A 27,474-nucleotide genomic window follows, 5' to 3' on the forward strand; every position below is an offset into this window, starting at 1 on the left:
ATAAAATATCTTCACTGGTTAGTTCCATCAACTCCAAGGCTTGTTTGTCCCACAGTGATTGATTCAGAAGTTCCCTTGTCTTCTGGATTGGGTTAAAAATTGTAAAACTATGGCGTTGAGCCTTGATAGTCGTTTATTCAGAATTGAGTCAGCTGCTCAATGCATGTTATAAAATAAAATATAAAAACATTTCTGACTCTCCGAAATGTAAATTTTGCCTCACTCCGTGTGAATCAAATGCAGCAAGAATGTACGCATTCTCTTGGCCGGGATTTATATTCTTATTTAATATATGCTTTAACTGCAACTGCGCATTAAATAAAAACTAGAACTATGGCGGTTACCAAGGTATGGCCAGAAATTTAATGTTGTACTATTTGAAATACTAATGATTACTTTTTCATTTTGTTAAAATTCGCACTTTTGTAAACACATTCCATTTTCTATTACTGATCTCTAATTTCAATCATTATTTCGAATTGTTTTCTGCTTAATTTAGGTATTACAAAGTATTTGCATCGGGAAATTACTACATGATCCCTGTATTCACCTTTCTGTTAAGCAAGGGAGCGAAACTCCGAAACCAAAAACATTCAAATCCTTATTTCGAGGGTGTAAACACAATTGACTATGTTAATGTTAATACTTTTTTTACACTATCCCCTTAAAATTCGACTATTCAATGTTGATTTCTTTCCTGAAAATCGATTAATACTCTATTGATCGATTTGAGTCAAGTTTTTACATGAAAATACAATGTTTTTAAATTAATGCATACATTAAATTCATTATTTCTCAGGATTATTTTTTATTTGTTGTTCTATATTTCCTTCGATGCTTTTTAATTAGCTACATGTAAATAACTAAAAAATATTACTTTATTTCTTTGAAAAATGATTTTACAAAAATATTTTTAACGAAATATATATTGCACGTATAATTATTTTAAGTAAAATTATTCAATTTCCTGTTACCTTAGTGTAAATGGAGAGCTATTTCCTTCATGAGCAAATACTCTTTAATTTGTGATAAACTGATGTATATTATAAATGATATGTAAATTCCTTTTATTAATACAGGATTCAAAAATTAATTTAAATCTGATTTTTCTGTAAGTTTACTGAAATTGTAATAAGTGTTTTGTTTACTTACAAAAGAAAACAATATTTCTTATCTCTTACTGTGGGAAGATTTTTGTATTGTGATCTGCTGTTTAATAATCACCAAGTCTTGCCAACTTTCGTGCGGCGGTCTATGAGAAACTGAAAAAAAAATATATAAATAAATAAAATAAAAAATGAACACGTAAGGGGACCAACTTAAGGGTATAACTGGCATCCACCCCTGGTCAAACCTCTATATGTTTTTTTTTCTCATTAAAATTTGAAAGTTTTAAATCCATTTGGCTTATTTGCGATTGTAATTGGCATGACAGACAGGGGTCTGACTAGGCCAAATTTATTACTGTTTGGCAGTGACCTTCACAAATTCAGCTTAAGGAAAAACGGTAGTTTCACAAAATACTTTTTCTTAAAATTTTAATTTTGTATGCCGTAAGAAGCGATGAATTTATGTTTTTACCATATTTTTGTGTTGATTTTTTAATTATGATTTTTTTTTCTCACAAATTATGTGTAAATTTTCACAACAAAGGTACCACTCAGAAAAACCTAGACAGACCCCTGACCAGTGCCGGATTACCCATTAGGCCTGACTAGGCTATGGCCTGGGGGCCCCAATGATTAGGGGCCCCCTTAAAATGGATTTTTTGAAAAAAAATTAAGAAAAACAATGATTTAAAAAAAAATCAATTTCAACTATGTATGTTATGATTATTAAATGTTATGATTATTTTTTAGTTCTAATTTAACAAAATAAAGTAAAATTCAATTTATTATTATTTATTTTAATTTTAAATATGCTTTCTTGAATGAAAGATATATAAATACTTTTATATTTGAATAAATAAAAAATATATGAGAAAAAAATATAATCTAAAATATAATCTAACTTGTTAGAAGTGAGCAGTCTTGAGACTGTTAATTTTTTGAAGAGTATTGAATAAAATTATTGTTCAGTACATTTTAAATGGTCACTAATTTGAAAAGATATGTTTGTTATACTTTTTAAAAAAATTTCTTATGAGCATAAATAATTAGTCATATATTTTTAGGAAGCAATTGTAATTATTGTGGATGTGGTTGAAACAGATGAAAAAGAAAAACAACTATGGGAAATAGAAAGTGCAAAAAGTTGTGTGAATATGATTATTCAAAGAAAGGCAAGAATTATTGATTATTTTGTGATAGTGCTTTTTATTTTTAAATGATTGAATATTTTTTTTTCTTTTTTCCGTAGAAAGTAAGACATAGTGGCTTTTTTTTTTTTCAAATTGAGTTGAAATACTCTTTATTATTTTTTAGTTAAAAGTAAAAAGAAAATTTAACTTAGATAATTTTTCATAATTTTCTAGAAGCTGAATGGAGTTTTACCAATTTTTTCTCTTATTTAGATAGGGAGTTAAAATTACTTTTTGAAATATGCGCATATCCTGGTCCCTTTTAAGATTCATATTTAAAAAAAAATACTATATTTATTTAGATTTTGATTTTTTAAAATTATTATTAATAATATGTATTATTGTGTAACAGGCCACAACTAATTAAAACTCAGCTGAAATGAAAAATGTAATCATATAATTAGTAGCCAAACATTACAGAGCTAAAATTTTCTGTTTTACCCTTAATTTGAAAACAAAGAACTGTAGACAAACATGATTGTTTGAAAGGCACATGGTTTAATATAATTTTGCTTTGTTTAATTTCAGATATTTTCAGAATCAAAAGATGAAATAGCTCTGGTTTTATGTGGCACAAAGGAAACATGTAATAAGTTAGCTGATGAAGGTGATGTTGAGTTCTCAAATGTTGAAGTTGTTCAAGAATTTAAACCTGCAAATTGGGAATTGTTGGAATATGTAAACAAGATTAAAAGTTCTAATGTTTTTGTTCATAGTATCCTTTATTTATTATTTTTTTAATGTTTTTCTTATTCTCTCTTTTAAGTGATTTTTTATTTTGTTTTGATATACAATGTAATCCTTAATAAGATTAAGATATTAAGGACAATGCTTTGCTAGTTGCAATAAATTTATTGCTTTGCAGTACAAGCACGAAAAAGTTTTTCTCTAAAAGAATACTTTTCTTATCAACATTTGACAATCTGTTTGGTCATAAGGCAAACCTTATTTGTGAACAATTAAGAGAAAATAAGATAGAATTGAATCTTATGTAAGTAACACTACAATATTTTAGTTACTTGAGTTAATTTCTTTTTAATTGGTTCATATGTAATTTGTTTAAAAAGTTTTATTTATATATTTGTATAGACTAGTACTACATGTTATGAATATTAGTTAAAAATTTGTAAAAAATTTTGCTTCTCACTATTAATCTAACTGATTAAAAAAACATTATGATGTTGTGTGTTTAAAAACAGTTTTAAAAAATGTGAAAATATAAAGATCTGTGGCAGGGTTTCTTCAACATTAAGTTATGAGCAAATGCTTGGTGGTTTCATTCTCATTATAACTGTTATTATAACTGCTCATTATATATTTTATTATTTTTTATGCAAATATACTTCATTTTGACGTATGGAAATATTTTAAAAATATTGTAATTTCTAAACTTAAAAGAACTTTTTTCCAGGAGGTTGATTTAAGTTACAAATGTTTTTATGTATGTTCAGTAGACTTTGGGTTAACCGGGATGGTCGGGAAAGGTTATATAGATGGATAAGTGGATATCCTGGATAATCCAATTTATGCAAATTTTAATAGTTTACCCCACTGTTTTGTAAAGAATGAATTTATATAAATTTGATTTTGTTTTTTATTTACTTTTTGATGAATTTGATTATGCAAATTTAATTAATTACAACATAATTTTTTGTGGGGGACTCCGGATAAACAGTAACTCAGATATTCTGATCCTATATAATAGGAATCTACTATAAATATTCTCACAGAGCCGTAGTTATTCAGGGGATAGAGCGTTTGTTCTCCCTTATAATGAACCGGATTTGAATCCCAACAATGGCCAGTGTATACAAATTCTGCGCCGGGCTCGCACCGACCACGGTGCTATTGTAAAATATCCTCAGTGGTAGACGGATTATGGGTTAGGATGCAAGAGTTTCCTCGATTACCAGTTATCAATTACCAGTTATCAATTACCAGTTATCAATTATGTTCCATAACTTTGTCACAAAATCTGGTATTGAATAGGAAATCGTATAATTATTTTTGTTATATAAAAGCTGTAAGCGATAGCAAGTAGAGGGCTAGCTTCTTATTCCTAAAAAATTATAAATTAGAGTTTTATTTCTTAATAAGTTTAAAGGATTAGTTTTTGCTATTTCTTTATAATTTTTGGTTAATTGAACTTCCATTTTATTAGTTTTAATGCACATTTTCAAAGCAGTGAAATTAAAAATTGTATTTCTTACTGCTTATACTGAAATATTTATCACAAACATTTATCCTATTAATAAAAGTGATTGTACCAGAAGAAGTTTAAATTTGCTTAAGACGTTATGATGAGTATTTGTTAAATAAATAAAAAACAAATCATTTAAACTGTTTATCTTCTGGATTGGTTTCAAAATTACAAGGATACGGAGTTGAACATTAGTAGTCGTAAACCCAAAATTGGGTCGGTTTTTCAATGTGGGTTATAATTTAAAATAATGTCACAGATTTTTGGGTACTTTTTTGTTAGCTGGGCTTAAGTAAATTCAACTATTTCTTTTTTAATTTTAGTGTTAAAAAAATATTTGCATTTACTTGCACCATGTTAATGAGAGTCCCTGTTTTTCATATCTAATACTCTACGTGAATATTTCAAAAATGTGTTATTTTTATAATCATTTGTAATTATTTGTGATTTATGATTTTTAAGTGGTCCTGTGTCTTGTGATGACATTCAAAATGGCAACAACTTGCAACAGTATTCTCATAGTATGGTTCGGAATACTTTAAAGGAAGTGAATGGAGAATCTTATTCTTTCAGGTATTTATGTAAAAATTTTCCTTTTTAGAAACTAAAATTCCAGTTTGGTTGAAATATCTGGTTTTGATTATTTAGAATATTTGAGCATCAGATTTTATTTATTAAGAAAATTCCAATTTTAAAGTAAAATTATTTACAAAAGATGTATTTTTGAAAAACAAAATTTTATAAAAATTTATATTTGGACTAAATATACTTAACTTTGAACTAAATGAACTTTATAATAAAATATTCTAATATTTCTTTTTTTTCCTAACAGTATTTTTTAATTCTTATATTTAAAATTTTATCGCTGTATTAAAGTAACATAGTATTTGGTTGTCTAGTGTTAACCTTTTTTTTTGTCTTTATTAAATTTTTTTCTTCACTTTGTCATAACATTTTTCGAACATTATTTTCTGTTTTAGTGAAGCACTACCTGCTCTTATTTATTATCAGAAGAAAAAAGTTCAAGCCCTTCCATGGAATGCCAATTTAGATATTGGAACTAATCTTACTATTCCTATTAGTGCATATATCAAGGTAATAGTTTGAACTAATTTCACCTCTAATTGTTTAGTTTATATAGTGTAATTGACTTTTTGTCTGTGAAACAATATCTAATGTTCTTTTAATATTTATTTGTCTTTATTTTCTCTTTGAGTAATTAAAAAAATCGATTACCAGTTATCAATTATGTTCCATAACTTTGTCACAAAATCTGGTATTGAATAGGAAATCGTATAATTATTTTTGTTATATAAAAGCTGTAAGCGATAGCAAGTAGAGGGCTAGCTTCTTATTCCTAAAAAATTATAAATTAGAGTTTTATTTCTTAATAAGTTTAAAGGATTAGTTTTTGCTATTTCTTTATAATTTTTGGTTAATTGAACTTCCATTTTATTAGTTTTAATGCACATTTTCAAAGCAGTGAAATTAAAAATTGTATTTCTTACTGCTTATACTGAAATATTTATCACAAACATTTATCCTATTAATAAAAGTGATTGTACCAGAAGAAGTTTAAATTTGCTTAAGACGTTATGATGAGTATTTGTTAAATAAATAAAAAACAAATCATTTAAACTGTTTATAGGTAAATGAACACAAGCAAAAATCTTGGAAAAATGCTTATGCTCGCAAGCTAAATGCTAAGTTAGAAAGAGACACTATATATCTTATGAATGACGAAGATCAAACTAAAGTTCCTAAAGATAACATCATACCAGGTATGAATTAAATGTTTATGTAAATATTTTTTGATGGATGTGCTACCACTTAATTTTATTTGCATTGGCTATAATTTTTTTTAAAGCACATTTAAATTTAATGCCAGGGCTTAGTCTGATATAATATTTGTATTAAAAAATCTATCTTTTTTATTTTACTGTTTAAAAAACTTATTATTTTTATTTTTTGTAGCCTTTAAGTATGGTACAACTCTTGTTCCTTTTACTGAAGAAGACAAAGCAAATATGGATTATCAGTCGGGCGAAAAAGGAATGAAGGTGCTTGGTTTTACTAAAGAAGAAAATGTATGTTTCCATGTGTGGTCTTAAACAAATAAGTTATCAATTTAAAACTTTTTTGTTTAGATTAAGAATTTTAGTTATATATTAAATAAGACTTTATTTAATATATACTTATATAATAAGTATATATTAAATAGGACTTTTTTAAAATTTCTGTTTGAAGTGATTAAGCTCTTTTTTTTTTTTTTTTTTTTAACTGTCTTTTCAGAGCTAAGTTTTTCCATTCAGGGAAGAGTGATTATTATTTATTGAAACATTGCAGATACTGTTTTTTTTTATATCATATGATGATAAAAAAAAAAGCTGTAATGCATCAATACTCAATCCAAAATGATTCAAGACTTAATTTTTCTCTTAATCTTAAAAGTTTACATAAGTAGTATATGGGGGGGGGGGGGCTACAGGACACTTTGCCCCTTCCTCATATACTACTATTAATTTCCTATTTTTATATTAAAAAAATTTAAAATAGACCTATATTTTGCATTTTTATATGAAATATTATGTAAACTGACACTAAATTGTCATTCACTTAGTAAAGTTTATTGTGTATCCCACCATACTTTTCCATTCATATTACCTCTAAAACATTTATTTAACTGCTGAATTTCCTGTTGTGTGTTAATAACCTTTTTTTAAAAATTATCTCGAAAAATATCATACACATATCAATGAACAGATAACAGAATACAAACCTTCCTTCCTCATGAAAATGTGTTCATTTTGGACTCAATAAATTGTGAAATTTTATTGTTTTTGGTTTATTATATTACATATAATAATTAAAAATATGGTTTCTAACACATTAAGAAATTCTACCATTAAAAAAATTTTTTTTAAGAAGATTTCAATAAAAGATTGAAATGATTTTGTCTTTGGAAGACATATGTGTTCATATGTCTTTCTCTTTCCAAAACTGTATTCACTTATTTTTATTTCTATTTGATCTGAATACTATAAAAATATAAGGTAGTTTATAATTATGTTGTAATTCATAAAAAAAAATTTGTATTTTTTTCAAGTAAATTATATTTATAATTGTATTTTTTGTATTGTAGATAAATGATTTTAATTATACAAATGTTGTATTTGGACGTTATCAGTTCAATACCTCTGCCAAAATTGAATTTCTCAAACTTAAAGGAAAAGTGCATATAATTTCCTTATTTTATTTTAATGTTACATTTGAATTCCATTTGATTATAATTAAATATGTATGCCTACAATGTATATTTAACTTTTCTATTTCTTTAGTTTTCTAATGTAGATTAATGTTGCTGCACCAAAACAATTCTTTTTTTTCCTGATAATTGATAAAGTTTATGGAAAAATGTTTTCAAATAATTACTTATATTTAGTGTGATTTTTTTTAATTCACATTTGTTTAGTTAAAGAAGTTGAATTTACTATTCTTTATAAGGTTTTGATTGAAAAAATGGTTTGAATGGATTAAATTTTCATTAAGTGGAAGAAATAAATGAAAAATGATTTATTATTTCATTATCAGATACATATTCATTTAATTTGATTTTCATAATTTATCACTAAATGTTTTTATTTTGTATTTTTAGGTTCATCGTTATCATTATATCGGAGATAAATCTATGTATGTATTTGGTCAGAAAAATAGAGAGGTGAGGATAGTTTTATAATTTCACTTTTTAATGATTGGGGCAAGTACTGTTAAAAAAAACTGTAATTAATTCACTGGCTGTAATTTTTTATGTACAGTAGGGAACCGATTATCCGGAACGATCGGGACCATCGCTATTCCGGATAACTGATTTTTCCGGTTTTCTGGATAGCTATAAAAAGCCGTTTTTTTTTATTGTTAAACCCAACTAAAAAAATAATATTTGGAAATAATCTTAAAAAGAAGAAAAAACGATGAAGTAATACACTAATGATTATTTCCAAAATAATGGTAAGGTAAACATCTTTCAAAAAAGAAAGAAAAATCCTAAAATCTTATGAGGAAAAAACATTATTTTTTTAAAGAAATGGCGGGAAAATTTACCGAATTTCGTTCCGGTTTTTTGGTTTTCCGGTTTTCTGATTTCCGGATAACGGGTTCTGTACTGTACTTCCAATTTTGAATTATCCTTTTTTTTTGTAAATGTATATATTTTTTTCTTTTCTTAAGAATTCAAGCTTGATAATCTGTTTTCAACTGTTACAAAGCATTATTTCTTATGAAGAAAAATTAGTTATTTTTTGGTTGATATTGTAGATATTCACAACTTTTTTCATTGAAGGGCTTCTTAAGCAGCAGGTTGTCTAAGAAAGGGCCGCACGCATATTCAATCATGTTAGCGTCAAACATAATAATTTTTATGTAAACATTAGTGTTCTAAGTTTTTTACCAGTAAACTTAGTAATGTATTTGCAGAACATTAAATACTTTTTTCAAAAATGAAAAAATGCTCTATTCAAATATTTTTTCCCTTTTTATCAATAATTTGATGATCAAAAAAAGGAAAAAAAAGAATATGTATATATATCTATATATAAATTTTGGGGAAAAGAAATATAAATTCTAGTAAAAAAAAAGAGAAAAAAACTGTAATGCACACAAAATATCAGTGTAAGAGGAAAAATAAAACATTCTTTAATGAATAATATAAAATCAAATTAAATATTTTATATAAAGAAAATTTATAAGATTTAAACAAAAATCATAAAACAAGATATAGTACAAAATAAGATTCCATATTTATTTGGTATTGTACTTCAGATATCTTAAATTTTTGAGGTTTTATGAATTTTAAATAGGAAACATTTTCTTTCTAAAAAATCCCCTAAGCTACAAAACTTATAAAACAAACAGTGAGCAGTTTAAGAGCAGTTAAAGTTTTTCTCCACTTTTCTAATATTTCTTGTTGCAATAATATTGTATCAAAATATCGAAATTCTAAGCATCACGTGCAAATGTATGTTGGTAATTGCTGAAAAACTACAGAAAAAAAACTTATATTTACGTAGAATTAAGCACAAATTAACTGAATCAAAAGTGATTATTGAAATGCGCGATTAATAACTCGCGTGTCGTAATGCTTTCATAGTGAAAATAATGGGATTGTTAAATTTTTGAAGTAGCACTATTTAAGCATTAAAGTTATATTGTTGCTTTATCAGTTTCATGTAAAAGAATATACAATAATTATTATTTACTTATTATTTCATTTATATAATCGTGATTAGTAGAATGAAATAACGTACATGATAAAAATGTTACAATATTTACCAGACGTCACTGTAATAAATATTCAAGATCTCTAAAAATATTCCCTAAAACCAGAGTGTGTACAATCCTTAAAAAACTTTAAAAGTGGTAGGAAATTAAATTAAATAAAAAATATATTTTAATAAGCTTATGTTCACCATATTATGCTTCATATTTTCAAATAAATATATCTAGTCGAGAAATCTTTTGTGTTAAATTTTTATTTTACGGTGCAAGCTAATAAAAATGTATTTGTAACTTCGCTACTAGAAGAGTAACACTACTAATTAAATTTCCTAAGGACTGTAGAAACCCTGCCTAAAACATTAAAAATTTGTTGAAAATCAAAGTATAAAATTACTATATATAAAAATAAGATAAAATTCAAAAAGCTATAGAGAAAACCATCAGTAGGTTATATACATTCATTTATTATTATTATTTTTATGTTGATCAAAAAAAAGGAGGTAATTATCCATGTTAACTAGTTACTTTTTTTTTCTTTGAATTTCTCAAGCTCTGTTTGTTACTTTTCTTCAAGCTGAAATTAATATGCATGATTCTCTCATTATTTAGGAGCATATATTGTTTTTATGACAATTTTAATTTTTTTTTTAGTTCCGAAGTTTGCAATTGCATCTGTTCATTATTTTTTGCTCTTTGTGAAATAATAAAAGACCTTTTCAAACTGTTACCAATATTTTGAATATGCAGTGCACTCCCGATTATCCGGGTTAATCACCGGGACAGGTCGCATGGACAATCGAAAAACACAGATAATCCGAAAACTCCTTTTTATAAAAGAAAAAATCAATATCAGTACAAAAAATATAAAAATTTCTGTTGCTGTATAAAATCAAACTAGTAATTTTCCATTTAACATTTGATGCTTAAAAAATGTGTAATGCGCCATATATTGACGCATACTTTACGAACCGCAGTAATGTCACCGTAATCAAATTCTCCCATATAATCTAATAAAGTTTCCACAGATTAAAGAGAAGCATAAATTGCACTTCCCTCATTCCCTACATCTTCTGCATCAGTTACTATCATCACTATTTGATTTAACAACATAATGATGTCTTCATCTGTCAAATACTGGAAACCAGGCTCACATGCATCACTTTGAAACCAATCTTCTAAATTTCCTTCATTGAGAATTTCTAAACCTTAGATTTCTTTTGCTTGTTTGAGAATACTGTTATCATATTCTTCTTGAATATCTGAAGAAGATTGTTCATCAAACATTATGATCTTTCTCCACGATCGTGATAACGTAGACAATTTTACCTTTGACAATGCTGCTGATATTCCATATGCTGCTATCCAATTACAAATATTGCTTTCCAAAAATTTGGTAGAGTTATAACTTCATGAATCAAATTTTTTTAATCTTGAAAATGTTTCTCTTTATATTTTTTGTGTGACTCCGGAATGAGCACAGTAATCCGCAAACCGTATAATCCACGCACAGAAAATCAAGAGTGTACTGTATTACCAATAAATGTTTTTAAGTGTATTTAAATTAAAGGTTTTTTTTAACAATTAAATTATTTTAATCTGCTCTCAAGCCATTTGTTTTTATTTCTTGTATGGGATTGATGGGCACTTTTTTTAAACAAATTTCTATCTATTATAGTTGGCTGGTGTCATCCTTGCACCTTTTATCCAAGCATTACATGATACAAAAATGGTTGCTATTGTTCGCTATGTTTATTCTGCCAGATCTGCTCCTAAAATTGGGTTCTTGTCTCCTAAAATCAAAATTAACTATAGAGTAAGTTCATTTTTTTTTAATTCATTGAATTTATTCAATAAATATTTGCTTCACTGAAATTATAGAGATAAAAATATTACTTTACAGTGCCTTATTTTTATTGCATTACCATTTATGGAGGATCTACGTCATTTTATATTCTCTCCATTACATTCCAGTCCCAAAAATATTCCTACAGGTATTTTTTTTTCATTTTTAATTAATGATTAATCTTATATATATTTGTTTTTATTCATTATATCTTATTTTACTTAGATGAGCAACTAAGTGCTGTAGATGATTTTATCACTTCAATGGATTTGAGTACAGCTAATATGTATGCATAAATTTGATTGTCTACTATAATGTTACAAAATAATTTTAGTTGTTTAAATAATTGTTAGATGACATTAGTTTTTGTTGATTTAGTTTTTACTTTATATGTTAATGTATCTTAAAAATTTTAAATTAAGTAATGTTGCTTGAATATTGTTATTATTTAGAATGAAATATTTTATCTCTATCAACGTGATATCCATAGTTGAATTGTACGAAGGTTTTTCTTCAAAAAAATAATAATAATAACACTTTATATTATAACACCTATATTGTTGACTCGATTTCAATTTCCCTGTCAGCGCTGAAGCTTCAGTGTCGACACATCAAATTTTAACCTGATTGAAAATTTTTTTCCATCCATGTCAAAATCAGTTTTTCTTTACTTTATTCAAGGAGCTACAGGATAAGAACTATTTTTTTACAAATTTATCTATTTCACCAAAGAATGTAAGGATTATGAATAATCAAAATATTAGCAAATCAATTTTTTTTTACAGTGACCTGTTTATTGTGTCTGTAATAATTAATAAATAAAAATAAATTGTTTTAAGTTCAGGATACAATTACTTTTTGTCCATATACCTAAATTTCCTTTCTTTATTATTTTTTTCTTACTTGTAAATTGTATCTTAGTTTAAATTAGTTTTTTTACCCTTGTTAATATAATAAAAATGTAATTAAATTTTTTTTCTCTCTACCATTTTTGTCTATGTACAAATTTTTTTTCTCTTTTTGTATTTTTGTAAGGGATGATGAGGGAAATCTCGTTGAAGCTCTGAAACCAAAAACTACTTACAATCCATATTTGCAAAGGCTATATCAGGTAAGGTCAAATTATTTTAGTGTTGGTAATTTGAAGTATATACAGTATAGTCTTGTATAGTCTTTCTGGACATAATTATTGCGAAGTTTATTAGTATAGCATGGAACTAGGACAAATAGTTTTATCAGCTATATTTAACGATTTTTTAGTAATGATATATGATATGAGAGTAATAGTTAACTCTTGATGCATTGCTCTAACAGAAAATGAATGATAATTGCCCAATGCTTCCTTCAAAAATCCCCCCCTTAAATGTTTTGAACATTTTGTGTAAATAATTTTCTTTATTTTTCTTCTATCATTTCAATTTGCTGTAGAATAATTATTAAACTATTGAAGTAATTCCTTGTAAAGACTTGCAGAAACTTGTAATTTTATAATGATTATGTAAAGTCTTTGAAAATGTTTCTGTATTTTGTTGATTTTATGTTTCTAATTTAAGAACTTTTAATAATAGAAAGAAAAAAATTATTACATACTGCTCAAATCCTAATTAGGATTTTTTTTTTTTTTTTTTTGTAGAGTGATTTAAAATATTTTTTGTTGAAAAAACCCTGACACGCAATTATTATTTTTATTCTTATTTTATTTTTAACAACTATTGTTATCTTTATTATTGTTACATTGTAGTGTCTGCAACATCGATCTCTATATCCTGAGAAACCTCTACCTGAAATTCCTCCTCAAATTAGCTCAATCATCAATCCACCAGAAAAAGTAGGATGTTTGTATTTAATAAAAATTTTGTCTGCTTTTAAACTTCCTAATCCTTCATCTGTTAAGAATTAATTTAGTCATATCTTATTTTTTTAGCTCATGAAAATGTCAGAGCCAGCTCTTTTTAAAATAAAGAGTGTTTTCCCCTTGAAAGAAACCTATCCAAAAAAAGTTCTTGAGAAAGGTGCTGCTTCCTTTATGTAGGTTTTTTGTTTTGTTTTGTTTTCATATTTCTTGGTGTCATAATTTTAATTATTAATTTGTTTATCAAACTGAATGATTGATTATGAGTGTTTTCTTTATATTTTATATAGGAATGTAATGAATAGTGATTTGGCCGAATAGCCGAACACCGAATATTCGGCCAAACAATTTGGCTAAATACCAAAAATTTAAAAAAAAATAAATAAATAAAATTCATTAATAAACATTATCTTTTTAAATATAAATAAGTTTTGTCATCATCGAAAAATAATCAAAACTTAGTTGTATTATTGGTATAAGTAAAGGGAAAAAAATGTTTAAGACAGCAAAAATAATTAGATATTAAGATAATTAGAAATAATTAAGGTAACAAAAAACTAAAGTTGAAAAAAAAGAAATAGAAAATTAAGAAAATTACCTTAATTCTTAAAACAATACTTTAATGCTAATAATAATATTTTCCAGAAAAAAATCTATAAAACATTAAAAGAGATAATATGTCTATCAGAAATGCTTCAGTTGGCCGAATATTTAGCCAAATATTCGGCGAAATGGCTGAATTGTTGTTACATCCCTAATTTTATAATCAACCTTTTAAATTTTAAACTTAGTGCTTGCAATGAAAATTCAGAATTTATGAACACTTGTTTTATGCTTGATATCTCAAAAATTCATCTACAATAGCACAATGCTTATGGCACTGAGCTGTCAGCTTAAAGCTCACATAACTTCAAATGTAACAATGTGTATGTACTATCTTGTCTGGATATTTAAGCTGGCCAATGTGTAATGGTAAACACATAATCACCATCATGTCTTTGGTCATGGAATTGTCGAATAAGCACTCCAGCTCACTGAAGGTACAGCCAAAACTTTAAATTGAGATAAAGCTATTTTGTTATTTACTTTGTTATTTTCTCTATTATTTAATTTTCTTTAACTCCTTGGTATTTTATATAATTATTCTATTAAACTAAAATTTTAAGTCTTAAATTTTTTTTCCCAGACGTTATATGATTGCTATATATGTGCCATGAGTTGGTATTTCATTCTTGATTATATCAATGTTCATTGTGCGTTTTTAAATATTTATTGCTGTAATATTTGTTTATGCATCATCAAAAGCACAAGTATTATAAAGTAACTAGTTTAGATAGAATTTGGATGCATTTTTGTTCATGAAATTTCTAATTGTTTTTCAGAAAAGTTGAATTGGAGTAATTAGAATCTGCATTGATTTTTATATAATAGTGTACATAATAGTGCATTTATATTGCTTTTTAAAAGAAGTGTATATAATAGTCTCTTAAAATTTTTTAAAAATAACATTTAGCTTACATTTTAATAAAGTTAACACTGACCAATATAAAGTATAATAACCTTCTCTCCCTTTATAGCTTTATTATTTTTTTTTGTTTGCAATTCAAACATTTATTTAAATACATTTTTCTCTTCTTGATTTGTTATATCTTAGACCATTAGGACTGTCTAAATGGCTTCAAACTAATAAATTCAAAAAAAAAAAAAAATAATAATAATAATTTACTATTTCCTAAAATAAATGTAACTTTTTTTAGTAAATCTGAGAGTGCGAATAAAAAGAGAAAACTTGATGACAATGAAAGTGTTGGAATTGATGCTGTCGAAGATAAAGTTATGCAGGTATTACATTATTTATTATATTAGCTGTGATCTTAGATGTTTAAAGACATAATATTTGAAGATTATATGTGTTTTCAATGCGCATTTTTAACTTCTTTTATACTTATAGTAAATATTAATTATTAAATATTATTTTTAAATCAAAGGTTAATTAGTAAACTGAAGCCTTAGGTTACTTTCCACATCAATTTTCAGGGTGGTCACAGAACAGAAATATCAAGGAGAATAGGGGAGAAAATCAGGAATTTTATCATTCTGGAAAAATAGGGAAAATGCCAGGGCAATTAATTAAAACTGTAAAAAAGTCAGGGAAATAGAATTATATTGGGCTACCTAAAAATCTAATATTTTTAAAAAGATCTTGTTATGTCATTGGTTTTTAGAAAAAAAAATATTATTTTCATCTCTAATAGCAAGTACAGTGGGGAACCGATTATCCGGAACGGTCGGGACCATCGCTATTCCGGATAACTGATTTTTCCGGTTTTCTGAATCGCTACAAAAAGCCGTTTTTTTATTGTCAAACCCAACTAAAAAAAAAAATTGGAAATAATCTTAAAAATAAGAAAAAACGATGAAGTAATACACTAATGATTATTTCCAAAATGATGGTAAGGTAAACCTCTTTAAAAAAAGACAGAAAAATCGTAAAATCTTTTGAGGAAAAAAAAGTTTTTTTTAAAAAAATGGCGAGAAAATTTATCGAATTTTGTTCCGGTTTTTTGGTTTTCCGGTTTTCTGATTTCCGGATAACGGGTTCTGTACTGTATAAATGTTTTGCAATATACTTTATTTATAAGAATAACAAATTACTGAAAAATTAAAAATAAAATTTATACCACCAATTACAAAAATCAGGAAAATTTGATAAGAATGGTCAGGATAACCAGGAATTTTTCCCCCGAGTACTTGTAGCCACCCTGATTTTGTCTATGGACTATTCATACACATTTTTACAAGTTGAAAGTGGTCATAATTGATCATAATCAGAAATGTACCAACTTTTTTTATACATATTATTAATCTTGCAATATTTTTGTATTTTATCTTGATCTGACCATCTCTTAGGGTGCACTAATTTTGATAAAGTTTCATTCATTTCTATATTTTTACAAAAGCCATTACCTGTTTTATTTTTTTTAAATCTGCTTTTTATTATATAAATTAAAAACTGATTCATTACTGTAGTACATAATTAAATCTGAATTTGTGTTGAGAAATTTTTTAATTGATTTCGATTAATGAGTTTTTCTGCCTTAAACAAAAACTGTTAATTTGTTTTCTTGATAAATTTGATGTGATATGAAGTGTTTTTTAGAAACAATATTATTGACTAAGACACGCAATATTCATGCCTAAAAAAAATCTCAATATATTTTTAACTAAGCAGACAATGCATCTATTTATATTATTCATTAACAAAATTTTTATATATTGCAATCTATGTTCTATTCCAAAGCAAATGTTCATTTTGTCAAAGTTTATAAAATCGTATCTTTTTAATAAAGTGACTTATTTTATTTTTAAAATCATGTAATCTTTGAATTATTTTATAATCATTCAAAGTTTTGTTAGCAGTTTCTTCATTCACCTCATTTTTCATTCAATTCTGGCCCAATTAAAGTATTTTTTGCTTGTGTTTAATAGAGGTACATGAAGAACATTCCTTCCTGTTCTTTATTTCGATGATAAAATTTTAAAAGATTATATAAAAAGCATTGTTCTATTAATTTGCATTTTGTAATCTATATTTTAATATCACTGAAATAGGTGGGGTCTGCACATCCAGTTCAAGATTTCCAGTATCTATTAAAAACAAAAATGCTACCATTTGGAGAAGGTATTTAAAATTTTAATTTTTTGTTTAAATCAATAAAATGTTTGCTTTGTACAAGGGGTGATCAAATGAAAAGGTACGAAACGTCACGGTGGGTACAAACGTAGACTTTATTCAAAATATACACCATAGGCCTGTGCACAGCGATCCCACTGATGAACAAGACGCAGGATTCCTTGTTCCCAGAATTCCTGTGGTCTTGACGAGACCCAGTCCTTCACAGCGTCCTTGAGTATGTCGTCCGAGTGGAAGAGCTTCCCTTTCAGGTGGAGCAAACACATGGAAATTGCAGGGCGACTAGTCCGGATTGTAGGGCGGATGGTCCAACGTCTCCCACTTGAACTTGGCCAGTTCCATGTGTGTGAGTCTGGAGACGTGTGGACGCGCTTTATCATGGAGAAGAACCACACCCTCCATGAGCAGCCCCGGTCTTTTGTTCTTGATGGAGCTGCGTAGGCGTCAGAGTGCCTCATAGTACACATCGGAGTTAATGGTATTTCTGTGCTCGAGGAAATCGGATAACACCTCGCTGCTCATCAATCGTCGAATTTTCCAACGCGAATGCCATCCAGTCCTCATACGGACTGCCGCATCATTTGGACGCCGCTTTTGATAAGAGCCTCTGCTCTCTCTTGCTCATGCGGGCACCAGCGCATGCTCCGATCCCAGTCAGAGACTCTAATCGCATCCTGAGATGTCTCGCTACGTTCTCCCATAGCGGAATATGCATATATTTAACTGTTACGTTTTTACGTCGTTTCGTACCTTTTCATTTGATCACCCCTTGTAAAATAATACTTTTTAGGTTGTAAAAAAAAATTATTCTCCCTCTAATATCAACTAGTGCAATCTTCTCTGTAGTATTAATTGATTAAAATTAGTTAATGTAACTTAAGTTTTTAAATTTCAATTGCAATTTCAAATTTCAATTTAAATTTCAAATTAAATTCAATTCTATTATTAGATATTAAGAATCGTTGAAAGTTCCGAAATTGTATAACTGAAAGGCAAATGTTAAGCGTTGAAATCTTTCTATGTTTATTCTTATTATTATTTGTAATCAACAGGTACCTCAGACCTGCTATTATATTACCCCTTCTCTTTCTTCTGTTATTTCCTACTCTTTCTTATCTTTTAAAACCATCTTCATGATTGATATACTGTTTTATGTTATGTACCTGGAGAGAGGGAGTGAGAATTTTCTGTGTTATCTCTGAATTCCAGATGTTTTCTTCAATTGAAAAATCAGATATATGGGCTACGGATACTTTGAAATCCAGATTTTTCGCAATTCAAATGATTTTCTACAATTCTACTATAACTTTAATTAATAAAAAAATTATAATTATCAAAAATAGTAATTTTGATTTATTTTGTTTAAAATTGTGAAACTTATAAGTACAGCGTAATGTTCAAGTTAAGGTATAAGAAATGAACAATGTCACTGCTAAAAAATCTACTTTCATTACAAATTCTTTAATATCAGACAATTTAAATTACTGAAATCTGTAGAATTTTTAGAAATTTCATTTAAGGAAATTTAGATTTGTCTGACTACTTTATTAACATGATTATACTTATGTAGGAAATAAAATTATCCAGGTATATCTATAATGCTTTATTAAAAATCTACTTTTGAGCCTAAAATAAATTATTTATGATTTTTTTTTTTAAAATTAAAATTTTATTTAACAGAGTTAATCAAACAAACTACTAATTTTTCTTTGCTGAAATCTTTTATTGCAGCATATGATTCGCTGAAAAGTTGAGGTTAAAATTTGGATTTTAACATAAATATTTTTCCTTTTCTTTTTTCCCATAAAAAATATTAGCTGCAAGAAAAATAAAATACTTTTGTTAATTGGTATACAGATTATTAGAATTCTAATGTTCAAAGCCCTGATAAAAATCATCCGTAAGTTGAATTGATTGTACTTTTTTAGCTTAAATAAAATGTGACCTCTGAGCTGTTAAATATATTTATTTTACAATCTTTTTTTTCTTTCTATAGGCTGAGTGCTGTTTACTAGTTCCTAACTACTGTCACTAGTCTTTTTTAGAAAGATAATTTTTTATAAGTGACCAAAGTCATTAATATATAGATATTTATAGTATCAGATACATGTTCCCTGTATTCAGTACTCTTAACAATAAGAAATATTCAATCTTTTGGTTAACTTATGACTTTTCTTTTCAGCATGCAAGCAAATTATAGATATTGTGTACAAATACTTAGAAAACAAAGGAAATTTGCATCGTTACCACCCCAAAATTTTAGCCATATGCAAAGAACTAAGACATGCTTCTTTAAAGGTAAATTCAATACTATTTATATTAAACAATGTCTGCAATGTTCTTAGAATATTTTAGTTTTTAAAAACTTTTAGATATTGATATTAATTCTATTTTCAAACTACTATTTTCATATTAAAAATTAATCAGCATTGTACTGTGACTTAAGATACTCCGAAAAGTTATTTTGTTTGCAGAAAGAGTGAGAAACAGTTATGAAAGTTTTTAATTTCAGTATTATCAAATTAAGCTTGTAATTTTAATATGGCGGTTTATTTCCACTATTTATTTTTGCCATTTTCTAGAGAAAGGATACAACACAATATAATGTTTTTATGGCAAATCTTCGTGAGGAACTTCTGACTTGTGACAAAGAACTGTGGAATAAGATTAGGAAAGGTAATCAGTTTATAGTCTTATTTTACTTACTGTTATTCTTTTACTAAGATAGAATAATCTTATTAATGAAACTATTATATTTTATATATGGTATTATCATATATATTTTATTTTTGAAAGTTATCTTTATCTGAGGACGGCATTTGGAGACAATCCTGTCTTCAGTCCATGTTTTCCACACAAATGACCCCAAGGTCTCCAGACCTTACACCTTGTGACTTTTGGTTGAGGGGCTATTTAAAGTCACGGGTATATAGAGGTCGGCCAACGTCTTTGGCCCAAAGAAGCTATAAGCCACTATGTGTCAGATATACCCTCTGAAATGCTATTTAACGCTATGCTGGGTGTCTTCCATCATCTGAGGGCTGTAATTCTTAATGATGGGAAACATTTAATAACTATAATGAGAAAACACTTTTATTGTTTAAAATAAATTGTAGTATAATTTTATAAGTCCATTAATTCAACTGCAATGCCATCTTTTAGTCAAAAATGTAACTAATATAAATATTTTTTTCATTAAAAACAAAAAAAATCTTCCGATGTTTCTGAGCATTTCTGTGAGAACTGCATCATTTTATTTGTAAATAGTTTACAGTACAATCATTTTAAGGTTTTAAAAAGTAAGTTGACTTTTGGATTGCCTAATAGTTTGGTACCACTGTAAGAATCTTAAGCAGAAAGCATAAAATTTGGCAACCATTTAGACATTGTATGAAATTTATAAATTACTTCTAAGTATGTTAAGTTATTATTTATAGTTAAATTTATTTGGTAATTATTTAAAAAAAGAATGTAAAGATTTTCCCACATTGTGGAGATGCTATTAAGTAAAAAGTAAACATTGGGTTCATGGTTTCATTGAGGTATTTTAGCACGTTTTGAAATAGTGTGTCAAGTCTGGGAACACTTACTCTAAAAATATTACAAATCATTAAAAATGCAAATTTTGCTTTGAAAAGACAACCTTGTTTTTTCTTTTAAGTATTCTATTCTATTCTATAAACAACACTCAACTGAAGTACACATCTTCTTCACTTATAATACTATGTTTTCAGTTGCAGTTGCTAATGTGATTTGGGCAAAAATTTTCAGCAGAAATTTGCTGTTCCTAAAACAATTAGAAGGGAGTTAATTCTAGGAATCAAACCAGCTACGTTGTAGAAGTAAAAAAAAAACAGATAAATTTTTTTGTCAGAATACTGTTTTTTGTATATAGAGTTATTGCTTTAATTTTGAAAAAAGTTGTTGATTTAGTATTATTAGTTATGGTTTTATTTTTAGATAATGTTAAATTTCTTCACTTTTATGCTAAATGCTTTTTTTTTTTTAAATATATTTTGGTAGAAAAAATTGGTTTAATATCTAATAAAGAAGTTAAGTCAAGTACATTTTCTGCAAGTGAAGCTGAAAGTTTCCTATCTGTATCTTCTTTGGAAGAAGTAAAAACAAGTTTCCCTCCATCTGATGCTTATAACGACGATGATGATGATTACGAGGATTTGGTAATGCTTTGATTTACTTTTATTCTATTATTATTTTGATCTCTGAAATCTTTCTTTTTAACAATTCTTCCCAATTTATTCTGATTTAGTTAAGTGTATTAAAATTTTTAGAAAATATTTAAACCAAATTTATGCCTGCTCAGCTGTGTTATTTTGAGTTTGGTACATGAAATCATGCATTATACTTGCTGATAATATTAATGCTGTCATTTGTCTGAAAGCAAAATGTCCATGTGGTTTATTTCAGTGAACATCCACAAGTTTTGTTATAGAGTGATATTAAAAAGTTCAAATTGATGTTCGAGTAAATTTGGTAAGATTGAAACAAATTTTAAAACTCAATAGCTCTTTTAATACAAATTGGAGCTAAAATGTAGTTAATAAATCATAAATTATGATTGATTAAGGAACTATGTGGCCTTCTAGACTTAAGATTTTATTGTACCCAATTTTCAAATAATTCGTTATTATTAAGCTCCTCCAAAACTTACTTTAGAGAAAAATAAAATACCATTAAAAAATAATCATATAGTTCAAATAGATAATTGACGATATAAATATTCATTATCTAAAATATTCTCAAGCAATCTAATTTCATCTTACAAATATAATGAAATTTTTCAGCTCTTAATTTAATATTCTCTGTCTTTAACCCATTTTTAGGCCAATCATAGAAATTTTATAAAATGTGGTATTAATTTCATTAAAATATGCTGAAATTGCATTCATTAAGACATAAAAAAAATTTCACACGTAAAAAGTATTTAAGATATAAAATGGTGCAAATATTCATCAAGTTTGTTTTCAAATCAATGGAAACCATTTAGTTGAACCTTAGTTTTTATGAAACTTGTTTTAATTTATTTACTGAAATTAGATTGTAGTAACTCTTATCGATCACAAAAACATATAATTAATCTCAAATAGAATAATTATACATTTTCAAAAAGTCAATAACTGTTTCAAGTTAACAAAAATTCAACAGAAAGTGTTTACTCCCACTGAATTACTGATATTTTATAGATATCTTCTGAACTTTTGATAATAGTAGGAAAATAAAATTAGTAAAAAATAAATGTCACAGTGTTAATAAAATATTAATTGAAATTTTGTATTGAAATTTATGCACTTTTGACCAAAAATAGGTTAACATGTAATATTAATGATTTATTGGCAACTTTGATACTTTTTAATGAATTTTCTTTTTATTTTGCAGCTTGATCAGTTATAATAATGAAGAACTGCCCCATTTTAAACATGCAAGTCATTTTACAATACTGTTATAGAAGTTAATTTTTCTCATGTAATCAAATTTGTTTACAAATTTAGAGTTTTTATAAATTTATCTTTATTTTTATGTTGGAGTTTCTTTTATCATATATTACATAATTTTATTACTACTTCTTAATATTATAGTGTATTTTGTAAATGCACTTTTCTCCCTCAAATTTAAAAAAAAAGTGAAGTAATTTAAAAATAGTCAATGCAATGAAGTTAAAATGATCATTTAGTGGAATTTTTAACAACCTGTTATAAATTTTAAAAGATTCTACATTTATATTGTTGCAGTCCTTTGATATATATGTAGAAATGTAAATATCAATTGCATTATCATGAGTGATTTGTTCAAAACTTAGCATTTATCATATTGCTCATTTATTAAATTTAAACTACGTGACTAAATCGAACATTTTACAAAATTACATTTATGTTGGATTTGAGATGTATGTAAACAATTTTTTATGTATTTGCTTAAGAAATTTTTTACTTTATATATTCTTTAATACTCAATGGCAATGTTTATAATTTTACAAGACTTGATTTAGACCAAAAACTTTCTTTTAAATTACTTAAGTAGGCAAGAAATAAGTAAATGCTCCCCTGGAGGTTTACTTTTTGGCAAATGCAGGTAACCTCTAGCGATCTTAATTTTTTCTTCCATTTTCATACCAATCTTAGTTTATTTTACCGATTTTGTAGAAAAATTGCCTATTATTCATGCCAGTAAAGCTTTATATATTGTTGTACTACTGTTATTGTGATAATAGTTATCTAATATAAAGTCTACCAAAAACTACACACCTCCTTTGTAATGTGAAAGGAAGTGGTAGGGTATTTAACCTTTAACTGAATGGTAACGTTCTAGCTTAAAAATACACAGCATAGCATAAGTGGAGTAAAGAGCATGTGCATACATATTCAAACTTGTAGTGAAACTATCTGAGAGATCTAAGGCTACATCTTATATATACGTTTAAGGTTAATGCCTCACCACTTTTTATTTTATTTTTTATAATGGCATCCTTGTACGTTTTCTGTTGTGGATAGAATTTTTTGGTCAGCTTTATTTATACTAATATAGATACTGTATTAATAGGTTTTTTTACAGCCTACAAAATGCATGAGTATCAATTTAATTTTGTAATAATGTTTGTATTTGGCAATTTTTAAAACAAATCAAAACTGAAGCTTTTTTTGTAAAATTATCACAGAATAGAACTTTTTTATAAAGTTCTTTCTAATCTTTATTTAAACATTTGTTCGATTCGTAATTACTTATATTTTTAATAGCTAATAGTTAAGCTTTAAAGAGAAGAGGTCGGAGAGGTATTTGATATCAATAAAGAAAAGGAATGCTTTTTTTCTTGCAATGTCAGTTTGTACAAAAGAAAGAAATGTTCAAATTTCTTATTTTTAATAAAATCTGTAAAAAAATATTAATTCTCAAATTTATTTTAAACATAATCCGGAGACAAACTTTTCTCAAAAAACATTTTATAAATCCAGTTTAATAATTAAAATTTAATCTTCCTTCTATTTGACAACTCCATTTCTGGTGCATTTCTTAATTTCACTATAATATTTTATACATAATACATACTAATCTTTATAGTATATCAGGTGTTTTCATTCAGTCAAAGGGGTGAATTCTTTAATAAAATCAAAAAGTAAATTGATTGTATTTAACAACTTGACAAATTTATTAAACCAGGTAAGAGTAAATTTTTTTTTCTTCTTTTAAATAAATTATACTACAAAACATGAAAGGGCTTTGTTCTATATAGCATTAAAAAATCATCAGTAAAATTTCTCAATAATTATTTCTATTTTAAGCAAGGGAGGATTTAAAATAAATCACTGCTTTTAATAACATTTCTAAAAAAACAATCATCTTTAAATTTATGTATTAATTTATAAGGTTTATCAGTTAATAAACACAATTAGATTTTTTTTACTAAGAAATGAAGAATGCAAAGGCATTCAAAATTGTAAATAAATAAAGTAAATAATTTAAAAAAAAAATTTATTCCCACTTCTAGTTCGTTTTAAAAAAATAAAATTTCATAATTTTCAATACCTAAAAAATATTAATTTGGTTTTATCAAAATCAACTTATATATGATTGAACCCAATAAAAATGAAAGTCAAAACACAGCATTATAATTAATGAAATTATTATTAATAAAAAATAAGTATGACGATTTTTGCTGGTTGCATAAACTTGGATCTTTCTTCGAGTGAGCAACATTTTTAGATTGGCAACAAAGCACACAAATAATAAATTTAATTGTTAAAAATTGTCAGTTGATTTATTTGAATGCTATTTACATCGAACTATTTACAAAAGGAAACTTCATTTATTAGATCATTTTTTTCTCTTTTGTGCTGATGGTCGGTCAAATACTTGTTTCATACCACCTGCTTGATTATGATGAAACTTAATGTTTTGGGCAGTCTCAGCCATCCAAGGGGAATCGAAGATAGTCGTGTCTTGATCCACCAAATGAGTGTACTTAGTACGTCCTGACCGGCCAAAGTTCTTAACCTATATCATTACATTAAAACAATTAAATTACTATAGAATGAAGAAAAAGTTAGCAATTATAAATTTATTTTTATGTTTGTATTGTTCATAATCTCAAGATAACAATCAGGAAGATCAGAGTAAAAAAAACTCAGATTCATCTTGAATTATGAATTAACATTGCATACGTTATTTATTTATTAATTTTTTTTACTTAAATTTGTCAAAACATCGTCATTTTAAGATAAAATTAAAAACATATTTTCTTAACAGGGATCGGACATAAAGATTTTTTAATAGCTTAAATTAATGTATGCCTAACCCCTTTAGTAATAAAAATCTGAAGATAAGACTAGAAAATCACATAGATGTATTTTGAGCTACTATTTTCTAATATGATTTACATAACTAGAATTTATCAAATTTTTGCTGCTTAATTTTAGATAGATAATTGTCATTCTTAAGTCATAATTTTTTTGCAGGAACTGAAATAATATTGCATTAAGTTCTTTCTGTAAAAATAATTTTGCGATGATTTTTTTTATCTTTTAAACCATTTAAAGGGGTTTCTTAATGTTCTTTCTGTAGATAAAGAATTGATAAGAGGCCATGTAAATAAAACTGAAAATTTAGTACATATTATCTTCTCACAAGACACTCCATCATAATTTATTTGAATGTAAAAGAAAAACATAAGCTCAATAATGTAATGTTGAATTTCAACATAGCAATTAATTTTATTATATTAAATGCTTGAGCTTAATAGTTTTAACCCTGAAAAAAAAAACTTTTTTTTCACATTAAGGGCAAAACGGAGTTCATAACAACCTTACTTGATTTTGTTAGAATGTTACGTCTACGGATATTTATTTTATTTTTTATATATTATGATAAAAATGTAATAAATCAATATTTGACTCAAAATCTCATAAAATTTACAATTTTTTATTAGTATTTCCTCAAAAGTTTTTATTTTAAATAATAAAACTCTGAGTTGATAACATTTTTTATTAGTGTGTGAAATATCATTATGAAAGTAAATAAATCACACAAAAAAACAACATACTTTTATATTTAAAAGCTGTAATGATATTTCTCATAATAATAATAATAAAAAAAATATAGTTGTTTGCGCACATTAAATAGATCAACTATGAATTTTTTTAAAAAAAAGAAATATGTTACGAATAGAAAATTGAAATACAGCCCATAATCGAGCCCACTTTGCTGTGCAAAACTCACTTTCCGTTATTAAAATAAGTATAATCTGTTACTAAAATAAGTATAACACATTCAACATATGTTCAAAATAAACATACCTGCATCACTTTGGGTAAGATAGTTTTATCAAAATGATCTTCAAGAGTAGGAGCAGAGAAATCCCTCTTGTAGACATCATCTTCATTTTCCTATACACATAAAATTTTTTCTGTATTACACTATGAATGATAAAAAATAAGGCCTAAAATAGCCTCACTCTATGAGTCTCCATTCAAGACCCCAGACCTATTCACCAGAGTCATTATTTAGAGGGAAATGGCATCATCTCTTTACTTAGCTTAAGAAATTAGAAAGGAGTGGGGGAAAAACTGCTCAATTTCAAGGTTTTGGGATGAATAAGCTTTTTCCAAGACATTTTGTTCATTTTGCCTGCCCTTGTAAGCAATTCTGAGTACCGCGTGACCCATTGTTAAGTGGTTTCTTCATCACGCCTACATACTTACGCTATAGTAATGCATTGTAAGCTTTAAAAAATTTTGTATCTTAATTTATAATTAAAATATTCACTTTCATTATGCATATATGGGTAATAGTGTCACAAAGAGAAAAACCCTAAAAATTTTAAGTCCAAAAAATCGATATCAAGTAATTAATTTATATAGCATACATGCTTCGTATTTAACATAATTTTTGTTGAAATAAGATTTATACTTAAAATTACCTATAATTCGATGTGCCCTGCTCTTTTCTGAAGAATATCACACTTTTATAGTAACTAATTTAGGAAAAATCTTAGTTCTTATAAGAATCACGATGTTGGATTTTTAAAATAGCTTGAATATGAATTGTATTGCAATATTTGACTTTTAAATCAAGTGAAAACGAATCGCAATGCATAGCTTATAAATCACGTAAAAATATGAAAATCGATGTTTCATATTACAAATGTGTGAATACAAATCGCAATATTGGACTTTGAAAACGAGAGAATATGAATTGCGATTTTAGATCACAATAAATACAAATCGCAACATGAAACTTTGAAATTAGTTAAGTACGAAAATCGATGTTTGATATTCAAAGTGCAGGAATAAGAATCACAATA

The 27,474-nt window shown here is 26.4% G+C and overlaps 2 protein-coding genes across 10 annotated transcripts in view; one reads left to right on the forward strand and one right to left on the reverse strand.

Annotated features, from left to right (window-relative positions):
* The first annotated feature begins 212 nt into the window (after positions 1-212).
* Positions 213-22,700, forward strand: Ku80 (X-ray repair cross-complementing protein 5 Ku80). Of its 5 annotated transcripts, none has more exons than XM_071177395.2 (21): positions 213-348; positions 2,174-2,281; positions 2,828-3,014; positions 3,116-3,290; positions 4,962-5,072; positions 5,480-5,594; positions 6,148-6,280; positions 6,474-6,586; positions 8,155-8,217; positions 11,449-11,586; positions 11,674-11,764; positions 11,842-11,902; positions 12,652-12,727; positions 13,358-13,444; positions 13,541-13,644; positions 15,226-15,310; positions 17,081-17,150; positions 19,345-19,460; positions 19,745-19,838; positions 21,186-21,343; positions 22,560-22,700. In XM_071177395.2, the coding sequence occupies exons 1-21, from the start codon at positions 334-336 to the stop codon at positions 22,572-22,574; spliced, it is 2,115 nt and encodes a 704-aa protein (XP_071033496.1). In that variant the 5' UTR covers positions 213-333; the 3' UTR covers positions 22,575-22,700. The 5 variants fall into 5 exon arrangements, with proteins under 5 accessions (XP_071033496.1, XP_087015096.1, XP_071033503.1 ...); XM_071177402.2 differs by having other exon boundaries at positions 341-499; XM_043047293.3 differs by lacking the exon at positions 213-348 and adding an exon at positions 358-638.
* Positions 22,701-24,906: 2,206 nt separating this feature from the next.
* Positions 24,907-27,474, reverse strand: part of Mfap1 (Microfibril-associated protein 1) — a 38,892-nt gene continuing 36,324 nt past the window's right edge. For all 5 annotated transcript variants that reach the window (XM_071177418.2, XM_043047297.3, XM_043047296.3 and 2 more), the window contains exons 11-12: positions 26,468-26,557; positions 24,907-25,169 (exon numbers count right to left, since the gene is read on the reverse strand). In XM_071177418.2, the coding sequence (XP_071033519.1) occupies positions 24,990-25,169; positions 26,468-26,557 (270 nt within the window). In that variant the 3' untranslated portion in view covers positions 24,907-24,989. The remainder of the gene's footprint in view (positions 25,170-26,467; positions 26,558-27,474) is intronic.

Source organism: Parasteatoda tepidariorum, chromosome 3 (assembly GCF_982258835.1).
Source record: "Parasteatoda tepidariorum strain Cologne lab strain chromosome 3, Ptep-v5.0, whole genome shotgun sequence".
NCBI lineage: Eukaryota > Metazoa > Arthropoda > Arachnida > Araneae > Theridiidae > Parasteatoda > Parasteatoda tepidariorum.

Excerpts from the sequence above, each read along its gene's own strand:
- Ku80 (XM_043047293.3), top strand. The coding sequence starts at position 534 with ATGATCCCTGTATTCACCTTTCTGTTAAGCAAGGGAGCGAAACTCCGA. Across the intron at positions 3,015-3,115 it reads TTCTAATGTTTTTGTTCATA|ATATTAAGGACAATGCTTTG; the intron begins GTATCCTTTATT and ends AATAAGATTAAG. Across the intron at positions 11,903-12,651 it reads GATTTGAGTACAGCTAATAT|GGATGATGAGGGAAATCTCG; the intron begins GTATGCATAAAT and ends TATTTTTGTAAG.